This window comes from Aulonocara sp. 'chitande type north' Nkhata Bay, linkage group LG1, assembly GCF_057382095.1.
Source record: "Aulonocara sp. 'chitande type north' Nkhata Bay isolate Kocher_YH1m ecotype deep benthic linkage group LG1, A_spYH_male_GT1.1, whole genome shotgun sequence".
Taxonomy (NCBI): domain Eukaryota; kingdom Metazoa; phylum Chordata; class Actinopteri; order Cichliformes; family Cichlidae; genus Aulonocara; species Aulonocara sp. 'chitande type north' Nkhata Bay.
In genome coordinates this window covers 13222055-13248947 of record NC_141344.1, presented here as the reverse complement: position 1 = coordinate 13248947, position 26893 = coordinate 13222055, and the positions used below count along the sequence as shown (strand labels likewise).

At 42.0% G+C, this 26893-nt stretch overlaps 3 protein-coding genes across 5 annotated transcripts in view; 2 read left to right on the top strand and 1 right to left on the bottom strand.

Moving 5' to 3' along the window:
• The first annotated feature begins 2047 nt into the window (after positions 1-2047).
• Positions 2048-4135, top strand: ddx28 (DEAD (Asp-Glu-Ala-Asp) box polypeptide 28). Its single transcript, XM_086298570.1, has one exon. The coding sequence runs from the start codon at positions 2238-2240 to the stop codon at positions 3921-3923; it is 1686 nt and encodes a 561-aa protein (XP_086154696.1). The 5' UTR covers positions 2048-2237; the 3' UTR covers positions 3924-4135.
• A 2342-nt stretch (positions 4136-6477) lies between these two features.
• LOC147338775 (talin-2) overlaps positions 6478-26893 on the top strand; it is a 103922-nt gene continuing 83506 nt past the window's right edge. The window contains exon 1 of one of the 3 annotated variants that reach the window (XM_086277172.1): positions 6478-6619. The gene's annotated coding sequence lies outside the window, so the exon portion shown is untranslated. Of the gene's footprint in view, positions 6620-6713; positions 7453-26893 lie in introns of those variants that run through there. The other 2 variants (XM_086277256.1, XM_086277335.1) reach the window with 2 other exon arrangements.
• LOC147338776 (general transcription factor II-I repeat domain-containing protein 2A-like) lies at positions 12994-14403 on the bottom strand. Its single transcript, XM_086297729.1, has one exon. It carries the CDS (start codon positions 14401-14403, stop codon positions 12994-12996), a length of 1410 nt encoding a protein of 469 aa, XP_086153855.1.

Genomic DNA, 26893 nt, shown 5'->3' with positions numbered 1-26893 from the left:
TAGAGGACCACTGTGATTTGGTGGAACAGGAGATTCCCATCATGGATATGCAAATGACACTGCAGCAGCTGCATAGAGCTATCATGTCAATAAGAACCAACAGGCCAAAAGTTTCAACCACCTTGTTTAAGCTGTGCCATAAAATTAATTAAAGCCATTCTGAAGGCAAAAGCAGGCCCCACCCAGTGGTATCTTATGCATGTGTCATTGTACTGTTCTTTCTGTATGTTCTTGTTCAGCATGTAATTTTTTGTGTTGCATAATTGTAGGATTTTGTTTCTTACCGTGCCTAAGGTTATAAATGGTTTGATGCATGACATCAGTCTTGCTACATACTTGTCCTTCCACAAATAACCCATACCTTTTCTTGTCTTTTTCTTATAATGTAATGGTGGAAAAGTCAGGGGCGATCGTGGCTCAAGAGTTGGGTGTTCATCTTGTAATCGGAAGGTTGCCGGTTCGAGCCCCGGCTCGGACAGTCTCGGTCGTTGTGTCCTTGGGCAAGACACTTCACCTACCGCCTACTGGTGTTGGCCAGAGGGGCCGATGGTGCAATATGGCAGCCTCGCCTCTGTCAGTCTGCCCCAGGGCAGCTGTGGCTACAACTGTAGCTTGCCTTCACCAGTGTATGAATGTGAGAGTGAATGAATAGTGGAATTGTAAAGCGCTTTGAGGGCCCTGAAAAGCACTATGTAAATGCAATCCATTATTATTATTGGATGTTGTCCAAAATAAAGACAATGTTGGGTAACACCTCCCACCCACTCCATGACATGCTGGTCAGTCACAGGAGCACGTTCAGTGAGAGACTGAGATTACCGAAAAGCACCACTGAACGACACAGGAAATCTTTCCTGCCTGTGGCCATCTCCCTGTACAACACATCCACTTAACACACTGTTTACTGCTACAACTACACGTTTCTTTTTCAGCTATTTATTAATAAGTGACTTTATATGTATATATTCTTAGTTAGCGTATTGTCTGTCTTGTTAATGTTTGTTTATAATGGAGCACTGTAACAAAAAAATAATTTCCCCCAGGGATCAATAAAGTATTCTGATTCTGATTATTATAATTAATGTAGTGCTAAGGCTACAACTTCTACAAATGGTATTTGTTGTTTGGTGAAGGGGATTGAGGAGAACTCAAAGTCAAAGTCATGTGGACTGTTATTGACAGTCACTGCTGAGTCAATGACAGTGTGCTTTCTCACCCTAGAGTAATCTATTACAGTTTCTTACATTACCATATACAGCAGGCTGTGCTGAATGCCCAAGCCAGGCAACAGATGAATGAGTTACCATTGTAACAGCCCTATGATGAATACAACTTCAAAGTGGATGCACTAATCAGGTAGAATTCTTTTCTTGGGACCCTCGATTGACTTTGTTTAATAAATGTATTCTTTTATAATGCCAGTGTGTATCTTTAAATATAATCATACCTTTAAAAATTCATTATGTTTTCTTTCCGCTCTTGCCAATTATCTCACCCTTCCTTTTTCTTCTGCATAACCAGTTCTTGGTGATTAAAGGCCAGAGCCTATTCTAGGAAGGATACACGCTAGACAGGCTGTCTGTCACAGGGCTAACACGGAGAAAGAGACAAGCTTATGGCTATCCTGAATTACAAGTTAACCTAACTCACGTGTGTCTTTGAAAGGCTGGATTACCCTGATAGAAGGCGAACGACCATAGGGGGAAACTGCAGACTCCAGACAGAGAGGCCCAGCCATTGTTTTTAAACCCAGCACCTTTTTCCTCTGAGACAACAGTGCAAACCACCACCCCACCGACTGCAAACGTTCACATTACACAAGTAGATATGATAAATATAAAATGTTAAAAAATAAATAAATAGTGATGGCATGTTAATATAGGACGTGTAATATTATAATAAATAGTAATAACTCTCTCGTAAGCTACATTTCTGTCTTTTTGGTTAAAATTTAGCTCAAACAATCAAACAACAAAACACACGAGTTGAATCGGGATTCGGCTTTTCTGTACACCTCGTCACGCCACGCCCACTGACATCATCAGCACTCGCCGGGAAAGCATGGCGACATGACTGTCTAGTATATAAATTTCTGCGCCTTTTGGACCTTTATATTGTCTTTTGTGGAATTACAGTGAATTTAATGGGCTTTATTTCCAATTTTTTTATGGTTCAGTTTTGTTGCTTTTTCTCGTCAGCCGACCGTTGGACACTTGCGAGCCGGTTAAGTATTTAAAATGCAGGCTGTGAAGGTCGCCCATCTGGCTTTGGTAGCGTCCAGAGCTCTCGGATCAAGAAGATTGTGTTGCTGTGAGCTTTTTAAAGCGTCGGCTTGGCTTCGATCTCTCGGTCAGAGTCGCTTCTGTCAGACTGGGGCAGAGACCGCGGTCATTCGTGTTCCCCGGTACCTGCAGAGACGCATTGAAAACGTGAAGGAAATTCGAAGCAAAAGCAAGATCAACACCATCAAAGCTGGAAAGCTCCTCATCCAGAGCAAGAACCCAGCTCTGAACCAGTCTGCCGGATACATCCTGGGAAAATTCGAGCAGCCTTCTCTTTGCTCTAAAGGATGGAAACATAACAAATCATTCGGTGACTATTTCAGCATCAACAACGTCAGGGCTGTTGCACCTTACGTTGCTGAAAACGGGAATGAGGACGCTGAACAGAAACCGCTAGCCACTTTTAATAATCTCCACATCTGCAAGGAGCTGGTGGAGACTTTAGAGACTCTCAGTATTAAACATCCCACCACTGTGCAGCTGCAGACCATCCCCAAAGTCATGAGAGGTCACAATGTACTCTGTGCTGCTGAGACTGGCAGTGGGAAGACGCTGAGTTATCTCCTACCTGTTATTCACAGACTGCAGGCTGATAGGGAGTCTGAAAGTTACTCTGAGAGTGCACACAAGATATGCACTGTGGTTCTTGTGCCTTCAAGAGAGCTGGCAGAGCAAGTGGCAGCTGTGTCCAGGACTCTGTGTGCGCCATTTGGTTTCGTTACAAGGACCATTGGAGGAGGACGAGGTGTGGGACACATCAAGACAGTCTTCAGGAGGGATCATCCGGATATTTTAGTGGCTACGCCAGGTGCTCTGGTCAAGGCCCTGCGGAGGCGTTGTCTGGATTTGAGTGAGCTGGGGTTCTTTGTGGTTGATGAGGCTGACACAATGTTCGACCCCAGCTTTTCTGACATGCTGGAGAACATCCTGCTCCACGTCAACGTTGCTAGTGATCCCAAGGAAACACGTGGCCTGGGTCACAAAGCACAGCTCCTCGTGGTTGGGGCAACCTTCCCAGGCGGTGTGGGCGACGTGCTCAGCAAGGTGACAGATCTTGGAAAAATAGTTATTATTAGGAGCAAGATGCTGCACTTTCTTATGCCCCATGTTAAACAGACATTCCTGAAGGTAAAAGGTGCCGACAAGATCCTAGAGCTCCACCAAGCTCTGAAGCTGCTGCAGCAAGACAGAGGTGGAGGCGCAGTTCTGGTGTTCTGCAACAAGTCTTCCACCGTCAACTGGGTTGGATACTCGCTTGAAGAGATGGGGGTAAAGCATGCACGTCTCCAAGGGGAGATGCCTGCTGCTGTGCGTGCAGGAATCTTCCATTCCTTCCAGAAGGGCAACGTAGACGTGCTGATATGCACGGACATTGCCTCACGTGGCCTGGACACATCCAGAGTGCGCTTGGTGGTCAACTACGACTTCCCAGAATCCCACACGGACTATATCCACCGAGCAGGCAGAGTAGGGAGAGCAGGTGGTGTAGAGGATGGGGAGGTGCTCAGCTTTGTCACCCATCCCTGGGATGTGGAGCTGGTGCAGAAGATTGAGACAGCTGCACGCAGGAGATTGAGCTTGCCAGGCATGGAGTCCGACATACATGAACCAAAGCCCATAATGTTAAATGAAATGGAGTAGATGGTTTTTGTGTGTTTGTGATTTAAATGCAAAACATGGAACAGAATAGATTTTAAGGAATGGTTATTTGAAACTAAACTGCAGTCAGAACCTATAAAGCTCACGTTTAAGAATGATTTGTGTGTGCTTCACATCTAAATGTATTTTTCTGCCATGTACAAAATCTTGTCAACACCTTTATCTTTTGATTAAAGATGTTCTGCTTGTACAGATACAACATTTGTTGGGTATATTTCTGTTAACTGATGCAGTTTGTTTTTTTTCCAAAATGATTTCACCTCAAAGTAAAACCTAATAGCATATTCCTCCTGTGCAGTTGCATTTACTAACATGAAGAAGCATAAAAGATTATTGGCTGTCCAAGTCTGGATTGGAAAGCGTCTAATTTTTGAATCTATGTTCAATCTTTCTTTAGGAGCAGCAACAGTTTTGATAGGTTTGTCACGAATCTTATGTTGCAGACTTAAACCTCCTCAAAACATCTAAAAAACCAAAACTTTTAGTTATTACCTCATAAAAAGTTTTAAAATCTGTAAGAGCATTAAATTGCAGTTAGTGTTGCCCTCGTTTATGTATTGCATGTATTCTGCCACAAGGTGGCGGCATTTGGCTGATATTGGTTTGTAGAGGGTTTAAAGGTGATTACATGTGCAGGGGAAGGATTTATGCATTTCTTTATTTTGCTTTCTGCTCATTGCAATTAACTCGGCACAGTGTAAATAGCATATTATGTGCCCACCTAGTAGTTTGTGTGCTGTGGCTCCCTGCATGTTGTTTTGTGGTATAGATGTAGCTCATCAAACTAAAGCAGTAATCAAAGTGTTACAGCCGAATAGCTCTTATTGTGGTAGGTCTGCAGTACTTGAAAGGATTTCCCCCTCCTCTTTCATGTCTATGAGTACTTGTTGAAAGCAAAATGAAAAATTGCAGGCTTTTATTTTGTAATGCTCATTAATGTGCCTGGTGATTTAAGCTGGAGTCGTTGTGGAAGTATTGAGATTACAGGGGCAGACGGACCTCAGCGTGAGGCAGACAGAGTTAACGGCACTGAGGGTATCAAGGGGCTTCCATGAGAATGTTTGGTATTTAGCTGTAGTTGTCCTGCTCCAGCTGGGGTCGACATCTTTGAGCTTTTCCCCCCACGTAGGTTCACATTTCACCCCAGTTTGCCCTGACAACAAGAACCCGATATCCACTTACAACATGTGGAACAACTGCTGCCGATCCCTCAACTTATATTCTTGTTCAGTTTTAACCAGAGTGGCCCCTGTAAAGTAAAACACCTAAATACTGTGTAGAGTTTCCTTTATTTGTCTCGCTCCCACATAGTTTGCTGGGTCCCATTTCCCAAATGGCTTAAATCAGTGGTTTAAATCCATCATTTAAATCATGGAGCACATAGAGCTCCATTTGACCACTTTGATTAAGTGGGTTGAACTGGTATAACATAATAACACACATAACTGATTGTTTTTACATTATTTCCCAGTTCTAAAGCCGCTAAGCAGTTCAGTTGGTTATTAAAAAGAAACTTACTGGCTCAGCTCCTCACTTTAGTGGCGTGGCAGGCCGTGGGTGATGTGAATGTCAGTAAGAAGGCTGACAAACATTGATGATTCAGAACTGTGGCCTGGATGAAATTAGCAGTTCAGACATCCACTTTCATGACGTTGACTTAATACATAGTTCTTCATTTATTACTATTGTGACATATGTGCAGCTGTCCTCTGGGGCTTTGGGGGAACTTCACTGAGTTTAAGACAATAACTCAGTCAAGGTCAAAGGGACTGTGTGTATATAACCTGAGAGGTGATGGAGACAGTCTAAGATGCATTCTAGAAAATGTGCCAGTCCTATAAGCTCAAGCTCAATTTATTCTATCTGCTGATTTTCAGTTCAGTGTTCAGTCAAAAAAAAGTTGTTGTTTTTTTAGTGTTTCCTGATTTGGAAATTTGGCTCATATTGTGCAGTTTTGTACATCAGTATCAACATCTGCATATTTGTCTGCTGGAGAGAGAAAGTTTCTCTCAGTCACTGGTGTATGAACATGTTTTTGTGACCCTACAAGTGGTTTAGAGATCTTTTGCTGTCCACTATACTGCTTAGTCAGTCAGATATTTCCATTTTTTTCAGTGTGGGAAGAAGCAGTAGCATTAAATATGAGAATTATCAACTAGGTACATTTCCTTCTGTGTTATAAAATCAAAGCTGAATATTTTTTCCCAAGCCCTGGACTTTCAAAATATTTGAGCAGGTGGTGATTTTTGCGTGTCTTTTTTCTTCTTCTTTTCTTTTCTTTTTAGTTTCTGGTTTTAGCACATCAATGCTCGTCTGTTACTAAAAAGAAGAAGAAAAAAACAGGAAGAAAAAGAACAGTGTGAAACTAACACTACATCACCGAACCCGATCCATTTTGTAGTTTAACTGGGTACAGATATGACCAAACGGACTACAAAACGCTTGGGCCATTAATAATGACGCATTTCCTTTTTGCCCCACCGTAGGATTATCCCCCCGTCCCCTCCCCTCCCCATTTACGCACACACATACACACGGTACCTCTGCTGCTCACACACTGTTGGCCACTTGGAAATTTCCCCTCAACGCGCAGGATATTTTAGTGCTGAGGAGCGGGGCTGCCGGCTAATGTGCATCTTCTCAGGGCTGACTTGCCTGAAATGCCCCAGCATTTGAAGGTAGGTTTACACCCCCCCCCCCCCCGTAATCGGTTTAATCTGGTGACCATCTCCCCCCCCCCCTGGCAGCAGCAGATCTGCCTGACCTCTCCGACCAAGCTTTTTAATCAAACTGCATGCTGTGTGTGAGCGTGAGAGTCCCAGCCCCTCTCTCTGCTCTGTGACTGCGCTGCATTTTTTTCTGAATGGATCTGCGGTCTTTCAGTCGCCGTGATGCTCATTTGAATTAACGAAACTTGTGGGGGTCTCTAATTGCTGACTTTTGTGGTTGCATCGCGTCGTTTTTTTGCTTTTTCTTTCTTGGGCGACTTGTACAGACCACATGGTTGCAGCAGGGGGTCGCCCGGTGAGTTTGGTTTTCTGTCTCTTATCTTTCCGTTTTCCCTTCTTTTGGCCTTTGAAGCCGCAGGATCGAGCGTGCGGTGAGTGCGGAGTCTAAAGAGTTCACGGAGCGGCTGGTATCCTAACTTGCATTGCACTGGCCGGAGAAAACCAACCTCCGCCATGTTTCCATGTCAGTCAAGCTGCCTCTCGTACGAGCAGGCAATTGTTTCCAACTTTTTAAATCATCGTTTTTCACGCGCTTGCGTCGGAAACGCACGCGTTAAAGGCTGCAACCTGTACGAAGCCAGTTACAATCGCCCAATATCACATGGCTTGCAGGAGGAGGGGAGCACCTATGTTTGAGCTGTAGGCGTTATTGCCACCTTTTATCCGTGGCTGAGTGCACGTGATTGCCATTCTTCTGGCTAACCTGTGATGGAAAATGCGAACCGCGACATCTTGGAGTAATGTATGGCTCCACCACTGCAGCAGGTTGTATGGACTAAATGGTGAGGATGAGTGGCTCAGCTGCCACACCCCTTCATAGAAAGACGAGGCTGGTTATGTTTTTACACTGATCACATGTTGTTGTTATTATTAGTATAGCAGGGAATTTGGTGATGTCTCCAAATGTCTCCTCTTGTTTGGCGTGGGACTGAGCTGGGAGATCACCTGTGTGTGTGTATGCTAAGTTTGTGTGTGAGGAAGGATCAGTGCAGGCCATCGCTGCTAGTATTAGAATGAATGGACCTATCAGCAGCCTGGGAATTTCAGTGAGCCTGGTGTGTAGACTGTGACAGTTCTCATGAGATTGCTGGCCAGGTATGGAGGAAGAGTTGCCTGTAATGCAAAAGTACTCTCCTGAACCCCCCCCCCCCCCCCCCCCCTTAATACGCGCACACACACCTCCTTTGGATCCCCCCACACTTCCCTTGAATTCCTCCACCCCCAAAAGCTGCCCAGACCTTGGCTTGTCAGAAGAAGACACATGACCTTATTGGCTGCAGGCTTGAGCGTGTGTGTAGTGCCTCGGGAGAATGCTCTCCTGTGACTGTTCTTTTAGGTATGTTGAACATGAGTCTGAGCGTTGAGATCCGGCTGACAGTAGGACAGCGTACCCCGTGGGGAATGCTCGGCAGATATCGGATATGTTTGCCCAGAAATCTATAGTTAATAAAGAGGCTTCAGCAAAAGAGAATGTCATCGCTCCACCTCAAGTTGCCCTTTGTTAAAATCTGTCCTTTCAAAATGGCAGCTCTCGTCTAATGAGCCCAGCTTCTGTTTTCTCGTGCTTATCATTTATTCTTCTGTACATCTCTGAAAATGTCATTCTCCCGAGCCCCCGTACCTAGCTGTTACTATCTGCCGTCGCCGCTGCTTGGTATGCAGCTCTGGCACCGGCGACGACACCGATCATTTATTAAACTGGCCAAACTCACTCTGGCTTCCTTGACATAAAAGCAGCAATCAACAGCGTTTTCATTACATTAGCAACCGTGCTGACCTTTTGGAGAGTGTGTTTATGCATCCATTAGACTCTTAGTAGTTTTTCAAAGCGGAGTCCTGCACAAAAGCCCTTTTTTAAATTTTTCTTTCCTTCTGTTTTTTCCCCCCCAGTGTAACTGTTCAGTTATTTGGTGCTGAAGTCAATGGAGATGGAGTGAGAATTGCAGAGATGTTCTTGATAAAGTATTTCAATCTGCATTTCAAAGTATCACACTTTTATTTTAAAATTTATTTATTTATTTATTTTATTTTAAAGATTTCTCACATTAATAAATGCTGTATGTATAGGTTTAGCAGAAGTTTACAGCTGGAAGATTGCATGGAGTGTGATTATCATTTAGCTTGTCGATATCTGTTGGGGATTTTAACTTTCAATGGAAATGTGCTCCTGGCTTCAAGTCCAATCTGTGGGGTTACTCATCAGCTGCACATGGCTAGTTTATTGATTTTTCTCATTGTTCTGCATGAAATCAGGCCTCTGCTGTCACCTCTGACCACAGAGAGGAAGTAATGAGCAAACTGTAATGACACTTTAATGACACTGATAATGCAGCGGATTAGTTTGCGGTTGCCATGCTCAGTCAGATATTTCTGCTGTGCTCTGTTGGCAGGGGGAAAAGGAACATACAGAAAGTGTTATTTTCATGGTCAGGGTCAGCAGTGTTGTTGTGTACAGCAAGCAAGTTCAAGTTTTCTATTGAGATTTTCTTTGAGAGACTGCAAGAAGGGGAAAAAACACTCTGCTTGTGAACTGTTTACCCTTTAAAAAAGTATTTTATGCAAAAGCTGCAAAGTGAACAGACTATTTGTAATGCAGGTGGAGGGAAAACAGTGAAAGTTGTGCAACGAAAGCTACATTCATCAAACGTAATACAGCTTAGGTTCAAAATTCTGAAGCAGCAGCTATCCCTTGATGCTCGTTCCAGAGTCGCTCTGAGGTAAACCAGCTCTGGTTGCTTTTAATGCTGCACTGACCTCGTGAAGCTCTGTCTCTACTCTTCGTTTGTTTCCCAGGGCAGCTCCCAGCTGGTCACCTGGAATTAATTTTGTTGTTTTTTTGTTTTTTTTAACGTGGCTCTCAGGGCCTGAAACAAATGTTTGGAGCTGGTTGCCAGATTGGTAACTAAGAATCGCTGTTTGGCTGAGAAAGCTGGCAAAGATAATTGGTGTAGTTTAAACTGTTTGAGTGACAATGTTCTTGTGTGGGTATGCAATTATAGATGATCATTGTATGAATTACTTGTCAGGGTGAAAAGGGGAGTGATGACCTCAAGCATGCCTAATCACATTTGCAGTTTGACTCATGTCACATTGATGCTGTTGATTTGTTTAACGATGACATTAAAGCTTTTACTCCTGAGCATGCACTGAGCAGGCTTAGTCAGAATAGTCTCATCTACGTTCAGCGTTCGTACTTGGATACACGGCGCCTGCTTGCCCTTGTTTAGGGATGTCTTGTTGGGCTATTTTACATCACCTGTTCCTCTCTTTTGCTACTTTGTTAGTTCAGCCTCTGAACAACTAGACTAGCAGACTTGTTTTATCAGTCGTGAATGGTTGATGGTCTAACTTTCCGTCGCTTAAATCAGGTTTTTGTTTGACTTCAGCATGTCAGTATGTGTGGTGGGTCTCTTTGGTGAAACTAACATTTTGACATTTATCTTTGTCCTTTATGTTCTTCAGCCTCAGTGATGGAAAAAAAGCATAGCTGTAACTTTGGATTCAGCTAATGAATCTTTTCAATCCATGGGTGCAAACGTGCTCTTAAATATAATCCTTGAGATTTATTGAAAAAGAGTGTTTTGTTTTTGTTAAGCAAAAGCTATTCAGTGGTTTATACTCCCTACATACCTTTCTTTGAAGCTCTTTGCACTGTTACTGGTGGAGTCCAACATTCCTGCCTTGTATTCTAACAACCTGTGTATGCATAACTGCAGTGTGAGTTTGCATGGCTGCTCTGTAAGCAAATAAATCAGTTCTTCTGCTGTGTTTATGACAAATTAAATACTCGAGGAGCGCTTGCAGCCCACATTAAACCCCACCTGATGCTGCTGTGTAAATCAAAGTGTTAAATCAGATAGGCCTGACCCAGTGACAAGATTTACAACTTTAATGTTTCATGTCAGCTCACAGAGTTCATCTGAAAAGGCTCTGTAGGGCCATTTTCATGGAGGCAAGAGCTTCAACATGGCCGTATGGCTGACCTGCACACAGTAGAGGCAGAAGTGTCTGTTCCATTGTTATATTTCTTGTTCTGCGGTTCTGGATACAACTGCAGAATTCCCTCTATGTATAATAATTATATAATAATTTTCAGTTCAATTTAAATCAGTTTTTTTTTTATGTGCTAAATAACAACAGCCGCCACCTTAAGGCGCTTTATGTTTTAAAATAATGAACCCAAAATAATAAATAAATATAATTTTATTTATATAGCACCTTTCTAGACAGAATCACAAAGTGCTGCACATAAGATAACGAGTCATAAATTTTCTTTTTTTTTTTTTTTGAAAAAAAAGAAAAAAAAGAAAAGACATAGAGCTGTAGCAGATCAGAGGTGTAGGCTGGTGCCAGTCCGTGCACAGCTCTGTAAGTCAAGACCAGGATCTTAAAATGGACTCTAAATTCAACAGGAAGCAGTGGAGATGAGATAGCAACGGTGTCACATGTGAATACTTAGAGGATTTTGTCAAAAGCCTAGCTGCAGACGATCCAGAGAACCTTTGCTTAGACACATAAACAGCGAGTTACAATAGTCCAAGCACGAGGAAATAAATGCATGTATAGCAATCTCCAGTTCAGAGCGAGATAAAATCTGGCTTAGCTTAGCCACATTTCTTAAATGATAAAAACAAGACCGAACCAGAGATTTCACATGACCATCCAATGTGAGGCTACGTCCACACGTACCCGGGTATTTTTGAAAACGCAGATTTTTCTATGCGTTTGCACCTTTCGTCCACACGTAAACGGCGTTTTTGGTCACTGAAAACGAAGATTTTTAAAAACTCCGGCCAGGGTGGATATTTTTGAAAACTCCGTTTTTGTATTTACGTGTGGACGAGGAAAACGGAGAAAACGCAGCGTCAAAGATGTGCGCCTTTTTTTTTGACGTCACACTGTGCGCCACGTTATTGTTTCGGTGAAATTAATTTCTACAATACTGTTACTTCTACTCTCTGCGGTGTTTAAATGCTTACATATACACACAGTTACTGTCCCTCCACACATACGACTCGGTTCTGCTTCTATGCCCCAGTTTTGTTTACTTTTTCCCACCGAGGCTTCTAGACTTCTGATTGGCCAACATTTCTACACGGTTAGGAATATATCACCACCTGTTGCTTTGGCATGTTCCTAGCAGCGTTTTCCTTCATTTCTGCGTTTACGTGTGGACAGGATTATTTTTTTAAAACGAAAACGGAAAATCTCCGTGGAATGTAAGCGTTTTGGGCCGTATCAATCAGGATGCACAACTCTGTGAAAACGACTGAAAACGCTAGTGTAGACGCGTTTTCACCGTTTTCAAATCTACCCGGGCTAGTGTGGACGTAGCCCGAGAGAGGACCAAGAGCTTTCACTATCTGCGATTAAAAATCTGCCAGGAGCACATACGAGGACTTCGGTTTGCCCCTCGTTGAGTTGGAGGAAATTTTCAGCCATCCAACGTTCTAACAACCTGTGTTAGAACCGAGAAAACCTCAACAATCAGACAATCAGCAATTACTTGGCAACAGTGCGAAGGAAAAACTCCTTTTTTAACAGGAATAAACCTCTAGCAGAACCAGGGTCAGGGATGCACATGACCGATCAGGGTGAGAGGAGGAAGGCAGGACAACAGACACTGTGGATGATTAAATGCAGAGTGGCAGAGTAACCTGGGTAGGATTCAGGGTCACCTGGTCCAGCCCTAACTATATGCTTTAGCAAACAGTAAAGTTTGAAGCCTAATCTTAAAAATATAGAGAGAGTCTGTCTCCATAATCCAAACTAGGAGCCATCCTATAAACCACATGTAAGCCAGCATTCTGAGAGCAAAGTGCTTTGTTGGGGTGATGTGGTACTATGTAGTCCAGGGGTGGCCAACCAGTCAGAGACCAAGAGCCACTTTTTTTTTTACTGTGTTACCGCAAAGAGCCACATCATACGCATGGGCACACATGAACATCACCAATCCTTTTTTCTCTCTCTCTCTCTCTCTCTCTCTCTCTCTCTCTCTCTCTCTCTCTCTCTCTCTCTCTCTCTCTCTCTCTCTCTCTCTCTCTCTCTCTCTCTCTCTCTCTCTCTCTCTCTCTCTCTCACTCACACACACACACACACACACACACACACACACACACACACAGCCAGATTTATTGTAAATGTCACACACCAACATGATAATGACAGAAATGGACTCCTACAGTACTAAAACCACAGGCCAGTCATTTTCAACAATGAACATTGTGTGCACTGTCTCACACACACAAACTCTCAGTTCAACCAAGTCCACAAACAAAAATATAATAATCTACAATAGCATTTACTTTTATAATGCATGTTGTTTAGTGGGACTTCTGGCATTCCTTGCCTTGAACAATCCTCTTTAAATCTGGCTTGTATTCCGTTGTTGTCACTCGAAGCAATTCTTTCACATGTGTGTCAGTCAGAACAGATCGATGCTTTGATTTCACATGTTTTAGGGTAGAAAACACAGACTCGCAGACGTATGTTGACCCAAACATTGACAGTATCTTAAGCGCAGCCCGTTTGACATTGGGGTATTTTTCCATTGGCACACTTTTCCAGAACTCAATGGTCCCTTCCCTTAAAGCAGGTTTCAATTGGTCCTCTTCACAAAGATCGATCATCTCCAACTCAGCCGCAGCTTCATCTGTGACTAGCGGGACTTTCAAACAGCCGGTCTCTGCATTAAATGGGTCGACGAGGAACGTAATCTGTGGCCTTTTCAATTGTAGATCATGGAACCGGGTCACGAAGCTTTCGTGCAAGTTTTCAATCAGCGTTGCATATCTGGCTCTTTGCTTACTCAGGGCAGCACTGGCGACTTGCCCGCTGGCTTTTAGCAGAGTGGGAAAATGCGTTAAATCTCCCTTTTGAATATGTGTCTTGAACAGCTTCAGTTTGTTGACAAACGCAAACACACTTTGCACTAGGTCAGGGAGCATTTTTAACTTACCCTGCAGGGTCAGGTTCAGTCTGTCCAAGTGACACAGCATGTCGACCAAAAAGGCCAGATCCATAATCCACTTGAGGTCCGAGAGCTCGGGATAGTCCTTGTCCTTCTTTTCCATAAACAGTTTCACGGCATCCAAAAGCTCAAAGAAGCGAGAGAGTACCTGGCCTTTTGACAGCCACCTCACAGTGCAGTGCAGCGGCAGGTCACCTGGAAGCCCTTGGTCCAGCTCAGCGATGAGATTCTTGAATTGCCTGTGGTTAAGCGCATGTGTGCGGATATAGTTGACGATTTCCATCACAGGCTTCATGACGTTATCTAAATTCAATGATTTAGACACGAGTTGCTCCATGTGGATGATGCAGTGGAAATTCCAAAAGTCAGGAATAGTTTGGTCAGCTTTGCACAGCCCCACAAGCCCGTTCACAGATCCCATCATGGCTGGTGCTCCATCCGTGGCTATTGCAGTTAATTTCGTTATGGGCAGATTTGCTTTTTCAAATGCAGCCATCATGGTTTCTTTCACATCTATGCCACGGGTTCTGTCTTTTAATGGCACAATATCCAGGAGCTCTTCTTTGATCACACAATCGTTTGAAACAGACCGTGCAAATATTGCCAACTGAGGCTTGTCTTGTATATCACAACTCTCATCCAATGCGACACTAAAATACTCACATGCTTGAAGGTCAGAGTGCAACTGTGATTCAATAGCCGTGTTAATGTCCGATATTCTGTGTTCAACAGTGTGGCGGGACAGTTGGACGTCTGATACCATGCGTTTTAATTTGTCGTTTTCAGGAGACAAGATCTCAACAACATCACTGAGGCATTTTTTAACGAACTCCCCTTCATTGTATGGCTTTTTAGCCCGTGCAATGTTCCAAGCCAGCTGATAGGATGCGAGCGTTATGGTCTCTGACCGCTTCGTAAATTTTTGGAAAAACTGTATCTGCTTTTCTGCCTGACTTTTCAAAGTGGCCAACTCGTGCTTGCGAAGTTCAGTCCCTTTTGGAAATTCCTGGTCGATGTTAGCATGGAGTGAGCTGAAGTGGCGCTGAAGATTTGAAGCTTTGAAATGCGCTAATGACGTCTGACATATAAGGCAGAATGGCTTGCCATTGCGTTCAACAAAAAAATATAAACTCTCCCACTCTGTTAAAAACGTCCTGTGTTCATCTTCATATTTTCTTTTTGCTGTGCATTTTTTTCCTGCCATTTTAAGGGCGAACTTGCTCCTACTGGGAAACTGCGGTATTTTCATCTCACACACATGCGCATTTGATGAAAATACCGTATTGAACTCAAGCGAAGCGAACGCGCACATTTTAAAACAACAACATAAAAAAAATCAAAACACAAACTTTGATATGAACGTAAGAGCCGCATGAAACCAGGCAAAGAGCCGCATGCGGCTCGAGAGCCGCGGGTTGGCCACCCCTGATGTAGTCTTTAAGATAAGACGGGCCTGACTATTCAAGACCTTGTATGTGAAGAGAAGGAGTTTGATTCTGGATTTAACAGGGAGAGGCAGAAAGATTAAAATACAAAGGGTTCTTTCTTTCAAACTTCAGTTTGTACAATTAAATGTCTCACATGCTGGGAAGAAAAAAAAAACTATGAATATTTTGGTGTTCTTTATGCCAGGATCTGACTGGAGACATTTTAATGAGTGTCTGGCCCAGTTCAAGTTAACAAAATCAGAGAATTTTACAGTTTGTTGTGCCCAACCTAGGCATGCATGGCCTTAAATGCAAGAGTGAAATCACAAGATTCCCATCAGAGAGGCTCCCTGTGCCTGCCTTCTTCTCATGTGCACTTTTTGGATAGTGTCAGATAGAGAAACGATTGGATAACTTTCGATTATCCTTCATTTATGAGGTAAGAACTGGCAGCAAGTGATTGGCTCATAACATATCGAAGTCTCAGTGCCAGGCTTTTTAATTCTTTAAAATGTCTGTGGGGAAAAAAAAGAATATTGTATTGCGACATTAAAAAATGAACAGTGTAAAGATTAATGCCCAGATATTAAAGAATACTACCAGTTGAACAAGCAAACAAGTGCACTGATTGTGATGTGTAACTTTAGGATGATGGTTACAGTTGGATGGATGCAGCAGAGGCTGCCTTCTTGGCACATCGTATCTACTTTCTGTTTTTTCCCACCTCCCACTGAGTTCTCGTTTGCCTGCCTCCCACTTACTTCACCATCCCATGTAGATTGCATCACAAATAGAAGCCAGTACCGTGACTGCCCACTGGTAACATGAAGAGCTATTTCTGCACAACTAGCCTTTCCTAATTGATTAGTTTTAAATACTCAGCATGACTCAAGGGCAGGACATGTTCACTGTGTGTGCGCGCCGAGATGGTGGTGGTTTCTGTTTTGTCTAAAATTAAACATGAAGTATGTTTTAGGAGGAGCAAGCAGTCTGTCTGAGCAACTGTTGCCCTGCAGCAGGCTCCGTATGTGGCTCTGTACATTCTTTGATACGAGGCGGACGACCCTCAGTCTGGTTTAAAAATACAAAATTTTGGTCATGCCTTGCAGTTTGGAGCAGCGGTAGCCAGTATGGTTGTCATAGAGACGAGAGATGGAAACTCATGCTGCTTACTACGACAACAGGGTTTTAAACTGGAACAAATGAGTGCTATTGTGCCCAGAAATACATTTATATTTTGTCCCGAATCATACTTTCTAGCATTAAAACATCTAATGTGGGCTTTTAACACAGGATATTCTTATTTGGCAACAGAGGAGCTGAGAATTTACTGTCCTGCCAAATTGATTTGTCAAATGTTCCACACCTGAAAGAACAGAGCTTCCAACCTCGATGCAGCAGTTATCTATCTCTGTCAAAACTAGAGATGGTCGATCCTTCAGCTGGAACACAGACGTTCTTATGCTGTCTGACAATCGCTTTCATAAATTCAGGAAATAATATCGTGTTGAATATGATGTAGCGCTCTCAAGGTGAAGTGTGGCGAAGTAATCCTGTTTCAGTTTAATACTTTGAAATGAACACCAGTCATTGCTGAATTCCAGTGCTGTTTCTTTGCTTTAAGTGCTTGTGATGGGGCTGTGTTGCAAGCTTTTGGATTATAATAATGAACTTTGGTTTTAGTGTGCATCTATTATGTTAATGAGCGCGAATGGTTGTCTGTCTCTGTGTGTTAGCCCTGTGACTGGACGGATGGATGTTTTTATCTCTTTATAAACCTATTTGTGCTGGCCTCCGCAATAGTCCCAGGTTTCCATGTGGTGCTTCGGGAAAATAACTTGCCTGCCCCAGGGTAGCTGTTCTGCTTGTAATCTAAACTCACTATGATGAAACACATGTCCTTTTAAGCTACATAAACATCTGTAAGACAGATCAGTGTTTCTTGGAACAAATCCAGGTTCTCTTTAAAACATCAGCTTGCAGTTTCAGGGCTTTTGGACAAAGTCAACCATCATCTCAATTTTTGGATGAAAGAGTATCTGCTCCGAAATGTGTTTCAGGTTACAGCTGAGCTCTTCAGCTATTACTGGACTGCATCTCTGGCAGAAATCCATGCTGCCGTAGTTGCCACCTCGAGGCTCATGCCTCTTAGTCACCAGGGCAGAAATGAAACCTAATCAGGTGTGTGGTACTCCTAGTTCACTGCAAACAGTGTAGATTGGCTGTTTTGTACAAAACCACATGTGGCCAGCCACCCTTGTGAACCATGTTAGTATGTAACATGCTGTAATTTTCACATTTCTCTTCAGCAAATCTTACATTGCTTTAGGCAGTAAAATTCAATCTTCATTTACCCTCCTCTTCTCTCTGCTTGGGGGTTGTTTGATTTGGCTGAAGTAACCAGAAAACGTAGTAGTTGCCTAAAGGTTGCAGGATCTTGTCTGTTAAATAGAGAATGTAATAGAGTCAGTCTGCAGTAGAAATTAAACTATGCAGCTATCTCTGTGCTACAGCAGTGGTTTAACTTCATGAATCGACTAATGAATCTTTGAAGTCGGGAGTTGTACATGCGATGATGAATTTCTCAGAACTCTTTCAGATTATAGGGATTCTCTAAATGTTGTCTTTCTTAGTAATTGTTTTCTGATTACACATCTTATGCCTGTTTCTCTTGGATAACTTGCATGTAATTTAAACACTGAAAAACTCCAACTGCTGGTCAGTAAAGGGAATATTGGGCATTTACTAGATTTCACACTAGCAGTCTCGGTCTACTTATCAAAGGTTGTTGTCCTGTCTCTTTTAACCAACCCAAAACTTCAGATGCCGGACCATTGTCCAACAAAAAGAGCAAGAGTTTTGCTGTGGTGTAAGAAGACAACAGCATAAAGAAAGGAAAAATGCACTGCTGTGGTGGTATGCGAGCAGCATCTCCAGAATCCATTGGGAATCTAGCGAATCCACTGCCAGAAAATTAACAGTGGTGGATGAGCACATCATGATTTGATTGCTCTGCCAATGAAAACCTCAGACCCACCCTTCTATTTTAAAGATGAGGACATGTTTCTTCTGTCGCTTTGAAGCCGCCTGGGCAGCTGGGGAATAACGTCACGACGAAGTCATGGACAAATGGTGTTCTCGTTACTCGACATGAATGTTGTTTGTTGACAAATTTCAACATTCGTGTCACTCATCAAATTATTTCTGTCGCTGTGACGTAGCGCTTCGTGAAAAATAATCCTACTCTGGAATTCCCCCTGGAAGCTGTTGTGGAGCAGCTTGGAGCTTTGTTGCACAGGGGTGAGTGTTCATTCTGGGAGTACTGGAAATGTATTCCACCATCACCCGTTAGCTCCTCCCTAGCCCTCCTGCAGCCTGAGGAGTCTATTCTTGGTTTTCCCATAAGTATAAATTCTTGCTCTAAATGCTTTTCATGGGGAGTCACCTCTCTATATAAGGCCGCCCTACTGGCAGAGGGACCGAAATGGCTTCAGTGTTGCAGAGCAGAAAGAGCAAATGGTCTGGACGTGAAAATCATGAACTATGACAGTAAAACTTCACATCATTTACCTTTAATGGATCACATCAGACGTGGCTGTTTTTCTTTAGTGATGGTGAAATCTGTATGTTTGTAGGCTGGGCACCTTTTCCAATGTAACATAATATAACATAAAATGAAACACCATATGTTCATGCAGATTTTCCCATATTAATTACTACATGGTCGCAGGCAGGCCTTAATGCTTTAAAACCATTATAGTTGCTATAAAAGAGAACTTTGAAAATCTTTGATAAAGGGCTTTGATAAAGTGTTGTTAAATGCATTTGTCTTATTTAGCCTAACATGGCTCCTTCACCACTTAGTTTATTACTATCAGTCCAAATAGAAATCAAATTACAAGGCGTTTGACTAGAAAGAACTGGATTATTCCTTTGAGCTTCTGTAGGTCAGTCTGCATTTTCTATAAAGGCTCCAAAACAGCTCCCATCAGTATCAGAGAGCAGAACACATACATTTTTAAACATCAGTTAAACACATGGTTGATTGCTAATGTGCTTTGTCAGCACTGAGTTGACTTTATCCTCTTGTTACCAACATGCCTCTCTTTAGTATGTTTATCCTTTCTTTCTCTTTTCCTTTTTTATCTTTGCAAAGTTTATGTTGTAGTATAGGTTATTTTTAAAATCTGGATGATGGGACGATGAGGCGTCTTGCTGAGGCTTCTCTCTAGCTGAATCCTTTTCTAACCTGGCCACTGCGGCCGGCACGTTGACTCATATTTGTGTCTAGAGTTGGTTGCTGGCCACTTTGGGTCACTGTGGTTTGGTTCTTTGTTTTAACTTCATGTTATTTTGTATACAAACCGAGTCCCAGCTATGTCAAAGGCATTTGCTCATCCTGTATTTTTTGCCACGATTTGCCTTATAGATTTGTTGATGTTAGTATGTTGTGGTAATTATGTTTACTGTCACTTGATATGCCAGTTGGAACCACCATCCTGCACCCTCCTGGTTCACATTAGCCCTAGACCTAACCTCTTCATCTAAAAAAAAATACTACAATGAATGCTATTTTTATTTTTTAAATGTCTTGTAATATCATAAGTTTTGTGAATCCTTTATCAAGTTTAATTGTGTTGTGAAAATCCGATATTCTGCAAGTCCTTTTTTGTAAAATCTGACTGGAGGCATATTTTGTGTTCGAACATTATACTAATATTCTTTTATAATTTTTTCCCTTCTTTGCTTTCCTCTTGGTATGATGCTTTCCCCCCCCCAGATACTTTTGCATAGTATGTGTCTCGCTTTGCACCCCTCACAAACTTATCCAACCTGACGCTGCAAAATTCTGCAGATGGATGGCACCAGAAATAGCACTTTAAGTGGCTGTTAATGTATGAGTGTTACACAATCGCACTGTCAGTGCTCCTTTGCCCTTGGCCGAAGCCTTTCTGTCTGGAACAGGCTTGTGCTTCCCACCTCCCTGCAAACCTCTGATGTTGCATGTGGATGTTGTAGACTTTGAAAAGAGCTATATAAGGGAAACCATCCTTTGTTTATTAGTTAAAGGAGAGCACATGGGAGCGCTGCCAGGCCACTCGGAGTAGAAAATGGGGACAGTAAGAAGAAGACAAAACACCACTCAAACAGAGTGTGCTTTGCTATGTGGAGTTGTAAACATTGCCCCCCCTCCTTTTTTTTTTTTTTTTTTTTTTTTTTTTTTTTTTTTTTTTGGGCAGTGAAACGATTCAGGCAGCTGGCTTACATTACATGTGGAGCGCTCAGTGTTAATCAAGTGGCTTAAAATAGGATTTTATATGTGCAATGGGTTATGGACAGTGCACACTAATGCAGCTAGCCCCCAAGAATACTGTGGTAACATTAGCTGCCACTGACTGAGTATAGTCTGCTGGCTGCAGACGTCTCTTCTTCTGCTACAGTTTCATTGCATTTTTAAAAGTGTAATCAACAAATAAGATATGTCATATTAACATGTTACAATTTAACTCTAGGCTGCTAAATGTACTACCTGCACATGTTGAAATGTTATTCAGGCAGGAATGTCTGGAGATGCGGTTTTTTTTCCATTGATCCGAAGTCAAAAGTTGCTGTCGGCTTTGCGTAATCACTGCTACACCTTTAGCTTCTAAGTAACTGTATGTATGTGCACTACATGAATTGCATGTGATTCCACAAGGTCTTGACTTCATCTTGGCATTATTCTTGGTGGAGAATAAATGAAAACCATGAGATTTTATGCTTCATAATCACCGCATGCTTAATTTCAGAGGCCACTGTTTGCAAACAGCGGTATAATCACTCGTGGTCCTGGTTTGAATTTAATTGAGATAATCCAGTGTCAGTATTTTCTGCTTTGCCAATTTAAAATAAGATTGTTCCTAGTAATCTTCTGAGCTTAAAGTTGTTGCGCACTGTCTTTCATATCTACATGTCTGTGGGGAGCTTGTTCTCCAGCTGGCAAAGAGACAAATGCTCCATTGTCAGATTCCTCTATTTAGATGGACTCAGGCATTTTGTCTTTTGGAGTTGGGGTAGAATGCCAGCCTTGTCCTCAGTCGGGTTACTTATCTCCCCAGTGCAGAGCACACCCCCAGGGAAATTACTTGGGAGGCTTCCTTGCCCACTCCTTCAACTCTTTGACAACATGATTGAATGATGTCTCTCTTCAGGGTTTCTGCCAGAAAAAAGTTGTTGGACTCAGCTGAGTCTTGTCTTATTGGGGTTTTTAAGACTCATCATATCAGTGAATGCAGCATGCTTCTGTCTTATGCACTCTGCACACAGAGGCGGTCAGTTAAGGGATATATTATTATAACAAGACATATACATACATATCAGATATAATATCTCTATAGTGTTATACTTCACAATGTTTGAGTCACACTGGCAGCTTTGCACATATAATCTTTCGCATACACAAAGGTTTTCCGCAGTTACTGTAGCACAGTCCACCTGGCATAGACGCAGGCTGCGTGGTACAAACAGAAAAGCAGAACTGCGTAGGCTACGTATCGCTCTACTACTTATTCTGAGATGACTCAGTGTTGCTGATAAGACAGAAAAAGAGAGACCTGGAACCTGCTTCAGCATAAAGAGAAAGTAAGGCCTCAGTCACATAGAGGCACCGTGGCAACCTCTGATTAATAGGGAAATATGTGTATTCCCCAACTGGTTGGGGAGTGGTTCCTCCTCTCCTCAGGTTAATTTGATTGCAATGGTGTTACTGCATAAAAAGCCTCCCTGTGATTGCTTTGGTTGCTAGTAGATTGCGAGTTGCCCATAGTTTGGATGGCTAAACTGAAAACCAGAAATGGAGACAATTTGTCTTCAAAGTAAAGGTTTTGCCAATTTGTCACTGGATAGTCATTTTTCCCTGTCAGCTGGAGGTTGCCAGGGGGTCACTGACCAGTTCTGTGGGCTTCAGTGATTGGGGCATAACATATAACAGCGGCAGTGCACCAAAATAGTGATCCTCATTTACATACACTAGTACTTTATTCAAAAATATAAACTAGATATATATGAGCTGAACAACTGACGCTAAAAGTTGTTTTAAAAACTAACTTTTAAGTTTTATAAGATTTAAATTTAAAGTCATCTTACAGTGATATATTTGGACCACATCAAGTAAAAATACAGAGAGAGGAGTGAGGGGAAAAATTAGAATGGCATGATTTGTTTTTATTTTTTAAAGGTCCTCTTTATTGTAGGGGGTGGGGTGTTGAGTAAGGAAGCGCATGGGTTCCCTCTTACTGGAATGATAAAATCTTCTTGATTTCGATCTCTCATACTACAAGCAGCAGTCTGTTCAATAGGCATTTCATAAATCTGCGCTCCGCTAGTCTCCTCAGCTTTATTTTGCTCAAATATTCTTTATTTTCATAAGGTTGGTCAGATAGCAGGTGGAAATTTGTTGCTGGCCGCTGTCAAGGAAAATGTTCATGCAGGGGCTCAGTCTGGATTTTGAACTGGCGACAGGCACTGCTACCATGCTGGGTTTATATGCCAGTTACAAGTGGCAGATGGGATTTTTTTGATCTGTTTTCCAAGATATCAAGTGCAGCTTGTTCCTTGATTAGAGTTTTGTTAAGTGTGTTGCCAAGCCTTATTTTTAATGCAGCTGTGTGAGCAGGTGAATACTCGCGAGAAACCTGGGACCCTTGCGTACTTTGGACTGCCATGCATTCCAATGATTTTCTTCACCTTGCATGGATTTACTTCAGGCTGTGTTCACCTGAAACAGACATTTTTTTTTTCTTTTTATTGGAGGGAATTTCCTTTTTAATACACAGATGGTCACTGAGACGAACAGACTGGTACTACTTGCATTTTTATGGAGAGACAAGAACAAAAATGCACTTTTCTGTCCATTAAAATGGCTGCAATACATATTTCTATATTAACAATAAGAGACTGATAATGAGTCTACAGAGAATTATAAAATGACTGGATTTTTCCTAAGCTACATGTCGTTTTTACCAAAACCACTCCATACTATGCAGCACAAAACAGCAGGAGGAAAGTTAGCAACTACCTTGTGAACAAAGTGGAATACGTAGGAGCTAAAGAGAGATATTTCCCTTAGAAGTTGATCAACACTAATAACAGATCTGTCACAAGCACGGTTTGAATGGCATTGTCACCATGGCTGCTAATTCCTGTACTTGTGGTATGTTGCGCATGCTTTGACTTTTAGTTCCAGGCTCAAAGGAAACTTCAAAAACCCTTCCTTTATGAATAATACACAAAAAAAGTTAGGTTAAAGAGGCTTTTCTATCCACACCATACAAAGTACAAACATTGGTGGACTTTTCTCATATTTCAATTCTGACGCTGGTCCATTAACATCAGAGAGCATAAAAGACAGTTCGTGTACTTAAGGCAGACAGACCTATCAGAGGATATGAATGAAATTCCCCCACGAGTATAGCCTGAACTTGATTTTTACAAAACATGAGCTGAAGTCAAATTTTTTTGCTTCCAGCTATTTCCACCAGTCCCCTGTGTCCCTTAAAGCCTGATTGAACATTATAAGATTCCAAACACATAGATGGAGCTGGTCAATACAACAGGGAAAAAAAATACTATCTGAACTTTTCCCCACCCATTCTCCTACACTAGTAATAATCAAGTGATTAATGATATTAATGTTATTTTTTCCTGTTAATGAAACAAGGCCAGCTTACATTATTTATGGGACACGTGTATCATTACTGTAAGACTGGACCATAACTATTGTGACGCCCAATCATTAAACTAACAAATTAAGGCAACATGTTTCCTGATAACTCTGAAAACAGATTTTATGGTACCATATAAGGCTGTGATTAGATAAATTATCTTTACAGTGGCACAGACTATTTAACCTTATATCAGCAACCCAGACTGCAGATTTGGAATAATAATTAGCAGTGAATTATTTATGCTGCTATTATGTTGAAGGACTTCCGTCGTCACAGATGTTTGGACCTTCTAATCTCACGGTCGAGCTCAAGGTTAAACTTCCATCACCTCTAAAACACTGTGGTAGGGATTGTATAAGTTGCTTAAATATGGATGTCGGGACTTGAAATGTTCATAATTGTCACATTGACCATATTTTATTTTTCCTGATTTGCCCCAGATCTCATCTAATAAAAACAAACAAACAAAAAACCCTTTGTATCTGTCATTAATGTCATCAACTCCTCCGGGTATGTAACATGCTAAGAATTCATAGTGCTGGTTGCCTCCTGTCTCTTCCTTTGGTCTGGTTGTGGTATTCCTGCTGAAAGATAAGCTGTCCTGGAATCAGCCCCAGTCTGCTGACCTCGCAGGAAACAGTAGCTGTGCCAGCCCCCACAACCCCCCCTAACGGTTTCTCTCTTTATCTCACCTTTTCTTTTTTTTTTCTTTTTCCCCCCCATTCGAATCTAACCCTCTCTTAATTCTTACAGCCCTATCTCTTCCCAAGCCTGTGGTTAGCGAGCATGTCAACACCTCAGCCCCGACCCAGCCACATGGATGAAATAACACAGGTTGGGCTCGCTAGGCTGTAAATCAGCACAGACATCTGGTAAACGGATGAAGTGTGGTGCATAGAGGGCCGGGATATTCACACTGCCTGTGTGACATTTTGAATTTTTAGCATTGTGTTTGTCTGGGTATCTAAAAAATTGACTCCTCTTGCATGATTTGTGATGACAGGAAATGGGTCACCGTGCCTTAACTTAGCTTGAGTTTAGTATTACTGTCACTTGCGTAGAAAACATAATACGATGAACAACCCTGCCGAGATGCTTCCTACACCACTAGAATTATAGTGTTACTACAATGCTAAATGAGGTACTTAAGGACGATTTCCTCTTCATTTATACTTCTGTGCTTTTACACTACAAATGCTGTGAGTGCTGTAGCCAGCATTTTGTTCCATCTGTTAATTTTAATTATTTTTACATACATTAGATTATTACACTAATTAGATAATGACTTTGCATGTCATTTTGACACAGGTGTAGTTTAGCCTATAAATCAGTTTCTAATATATTAAATGGCTGACCAAGACCTGGTTGTCAGCGTGGATTGGATAATGTGTTCAATAATACCAAGAAGAAATTTGACACCAGTTAGATTTTAACTACAACGATTTGGTCTGTAAGCTCAAGATGGTTTAAATATGATAGAGCAACACTGATATGCTAGCTGAATGACATCAGCAGTAGGGCTGGGCCATATCATACCGTTCACGGTAATACCGGTATAATGTTAGGCAATGATAAGAAAATGAAATATCGCGATAGAATTTGGGTAAAACGCGCATGCGCAGTGCCTTTTTTTTTTTTTTTTTCTCATACGCACATGGTGGAAAAAGCATGGCTGCAACTTCAGTGGTGTGGAACTGGTTTAGCTTTCGTCCGTCAGATACACAACAAAGCACTATTTTTGGTAGCGCATGCTAGCGAGCCGTCGTTATTACCGTGTTTTTTGGAAAATACGGCACACTTAAAATCAATCCTTTGATTTTTCTGAAAAGCGACAGTGCCCCTTATAATCCCGTGTGCCTTATGTATGAATTCTGGTTGTGTTTACTGACCTCGAAACGATTTTATGTGGTACACGGCGCTCGAAGATCTGTCAAATGTTTTAGTACGACTTTGCTAAGCTACGAACCCACACCGCTTGATGGATTGTCGGAGCATTACGGCTATCGTAGGCAGAGCTTCGAGGAGTGATACGTACTGTGCTTCAACATAATATTACCATATTGTGTGTATAACCTCCTTTTAAGTTTTGTAGATATTATACATATGTCGGCCAATTTCCACTGGAAATGCCTTTTGGTTAAACTGTCAGCAAGGAATTTGCATTTGCACTGTTAAATTTTTATATAACTTTAATGCACATAAAAGCTGCTTGTTTAAGTGAAAATTCATTGATGTTTTTTTTTTTCCTTTTTTTTTCTTTTGCACTAATAAAGTTGTGGAGTTGTAAAGTATTTTGTCTATTGTCAATAATATCGTCAGTTATATCGTTATCGCAAATTGTATGTATGTCATGATAAATATTTTTGGTCATATCGCCCTGCTCTAATGTGAGTAATGTGGATATTGTATTTTAAAAACAAAGGTCAGGTCATTAGAATTAAATGCAGTCTTTGTTATAATTCCTCTGTTTTGAAACGATGGGATCTTAAAATCGAGAAGCATGTGTGCACGAGTGTGTGCACGCTCACCACCTTGTCTGCTTTCTGTTGCCAGAAACTCTCCAAACAATTCATAGCATTTAATGTAGTATGAGGTGAATTGGGAGCGGCTCTTGCCTTCTCCTAACAATAGAACTGACAAGCAAGAGGTCAGGCTTTCACTTTGCAGACGGCTCTGAAAAACTGGGCTTGGAGTAGCTGAATTGTTCACCCACAATAGGCAGTCGGAGGCCTGTAAGTCACTTTACCTCCCATGTCATGTTTTTCTTCTCCTTTGCTGTGCCTGGGCCTCAGAGCAGCCAGCAGACTGCTTTTTAATTGGTTTTCCTGCCTGTTTGTCGGCTTACCTGCCAGGAACTGTTATCACATCCACTTGTCCTGAAATTGCTGCATACACTTTTTTTGGGGGGTGGGGGTGGAGTTTGCTTTAAGAAAGTGTCATGCCTGGGGGGGGGGAAAAAAAACCACTTCGAAAACCTTGACTGCAAATGCAGGTAATGAAAAAGATGAAGGGTGGCTCAGCGGTACTTTTGCTGGTTTAAACATGTCGATCCATATATTGTAGCTCGTGGCCGCATTGCTTTTTGAAGGCCAAAATGACTAGAGCTACAGCAGCAGACCGT

Excerpts from the sequence above, each read along its gene's own strand:
- ddx28 (XM_086298570.1), top strand. The coding sequence starts at position 2,238 with ATGCAGGCTGTGAAGGTCGCCCATCTGGCTTTGGTAGCGTCCAGAGCT.
- LOC147338776 (XM_086297729.1), bottom strand. The coding sequence starts at position 14,403 with ATGGTATCAGACGTCCAACTGTCCCGCCACACTGTTGAACACAGAATA.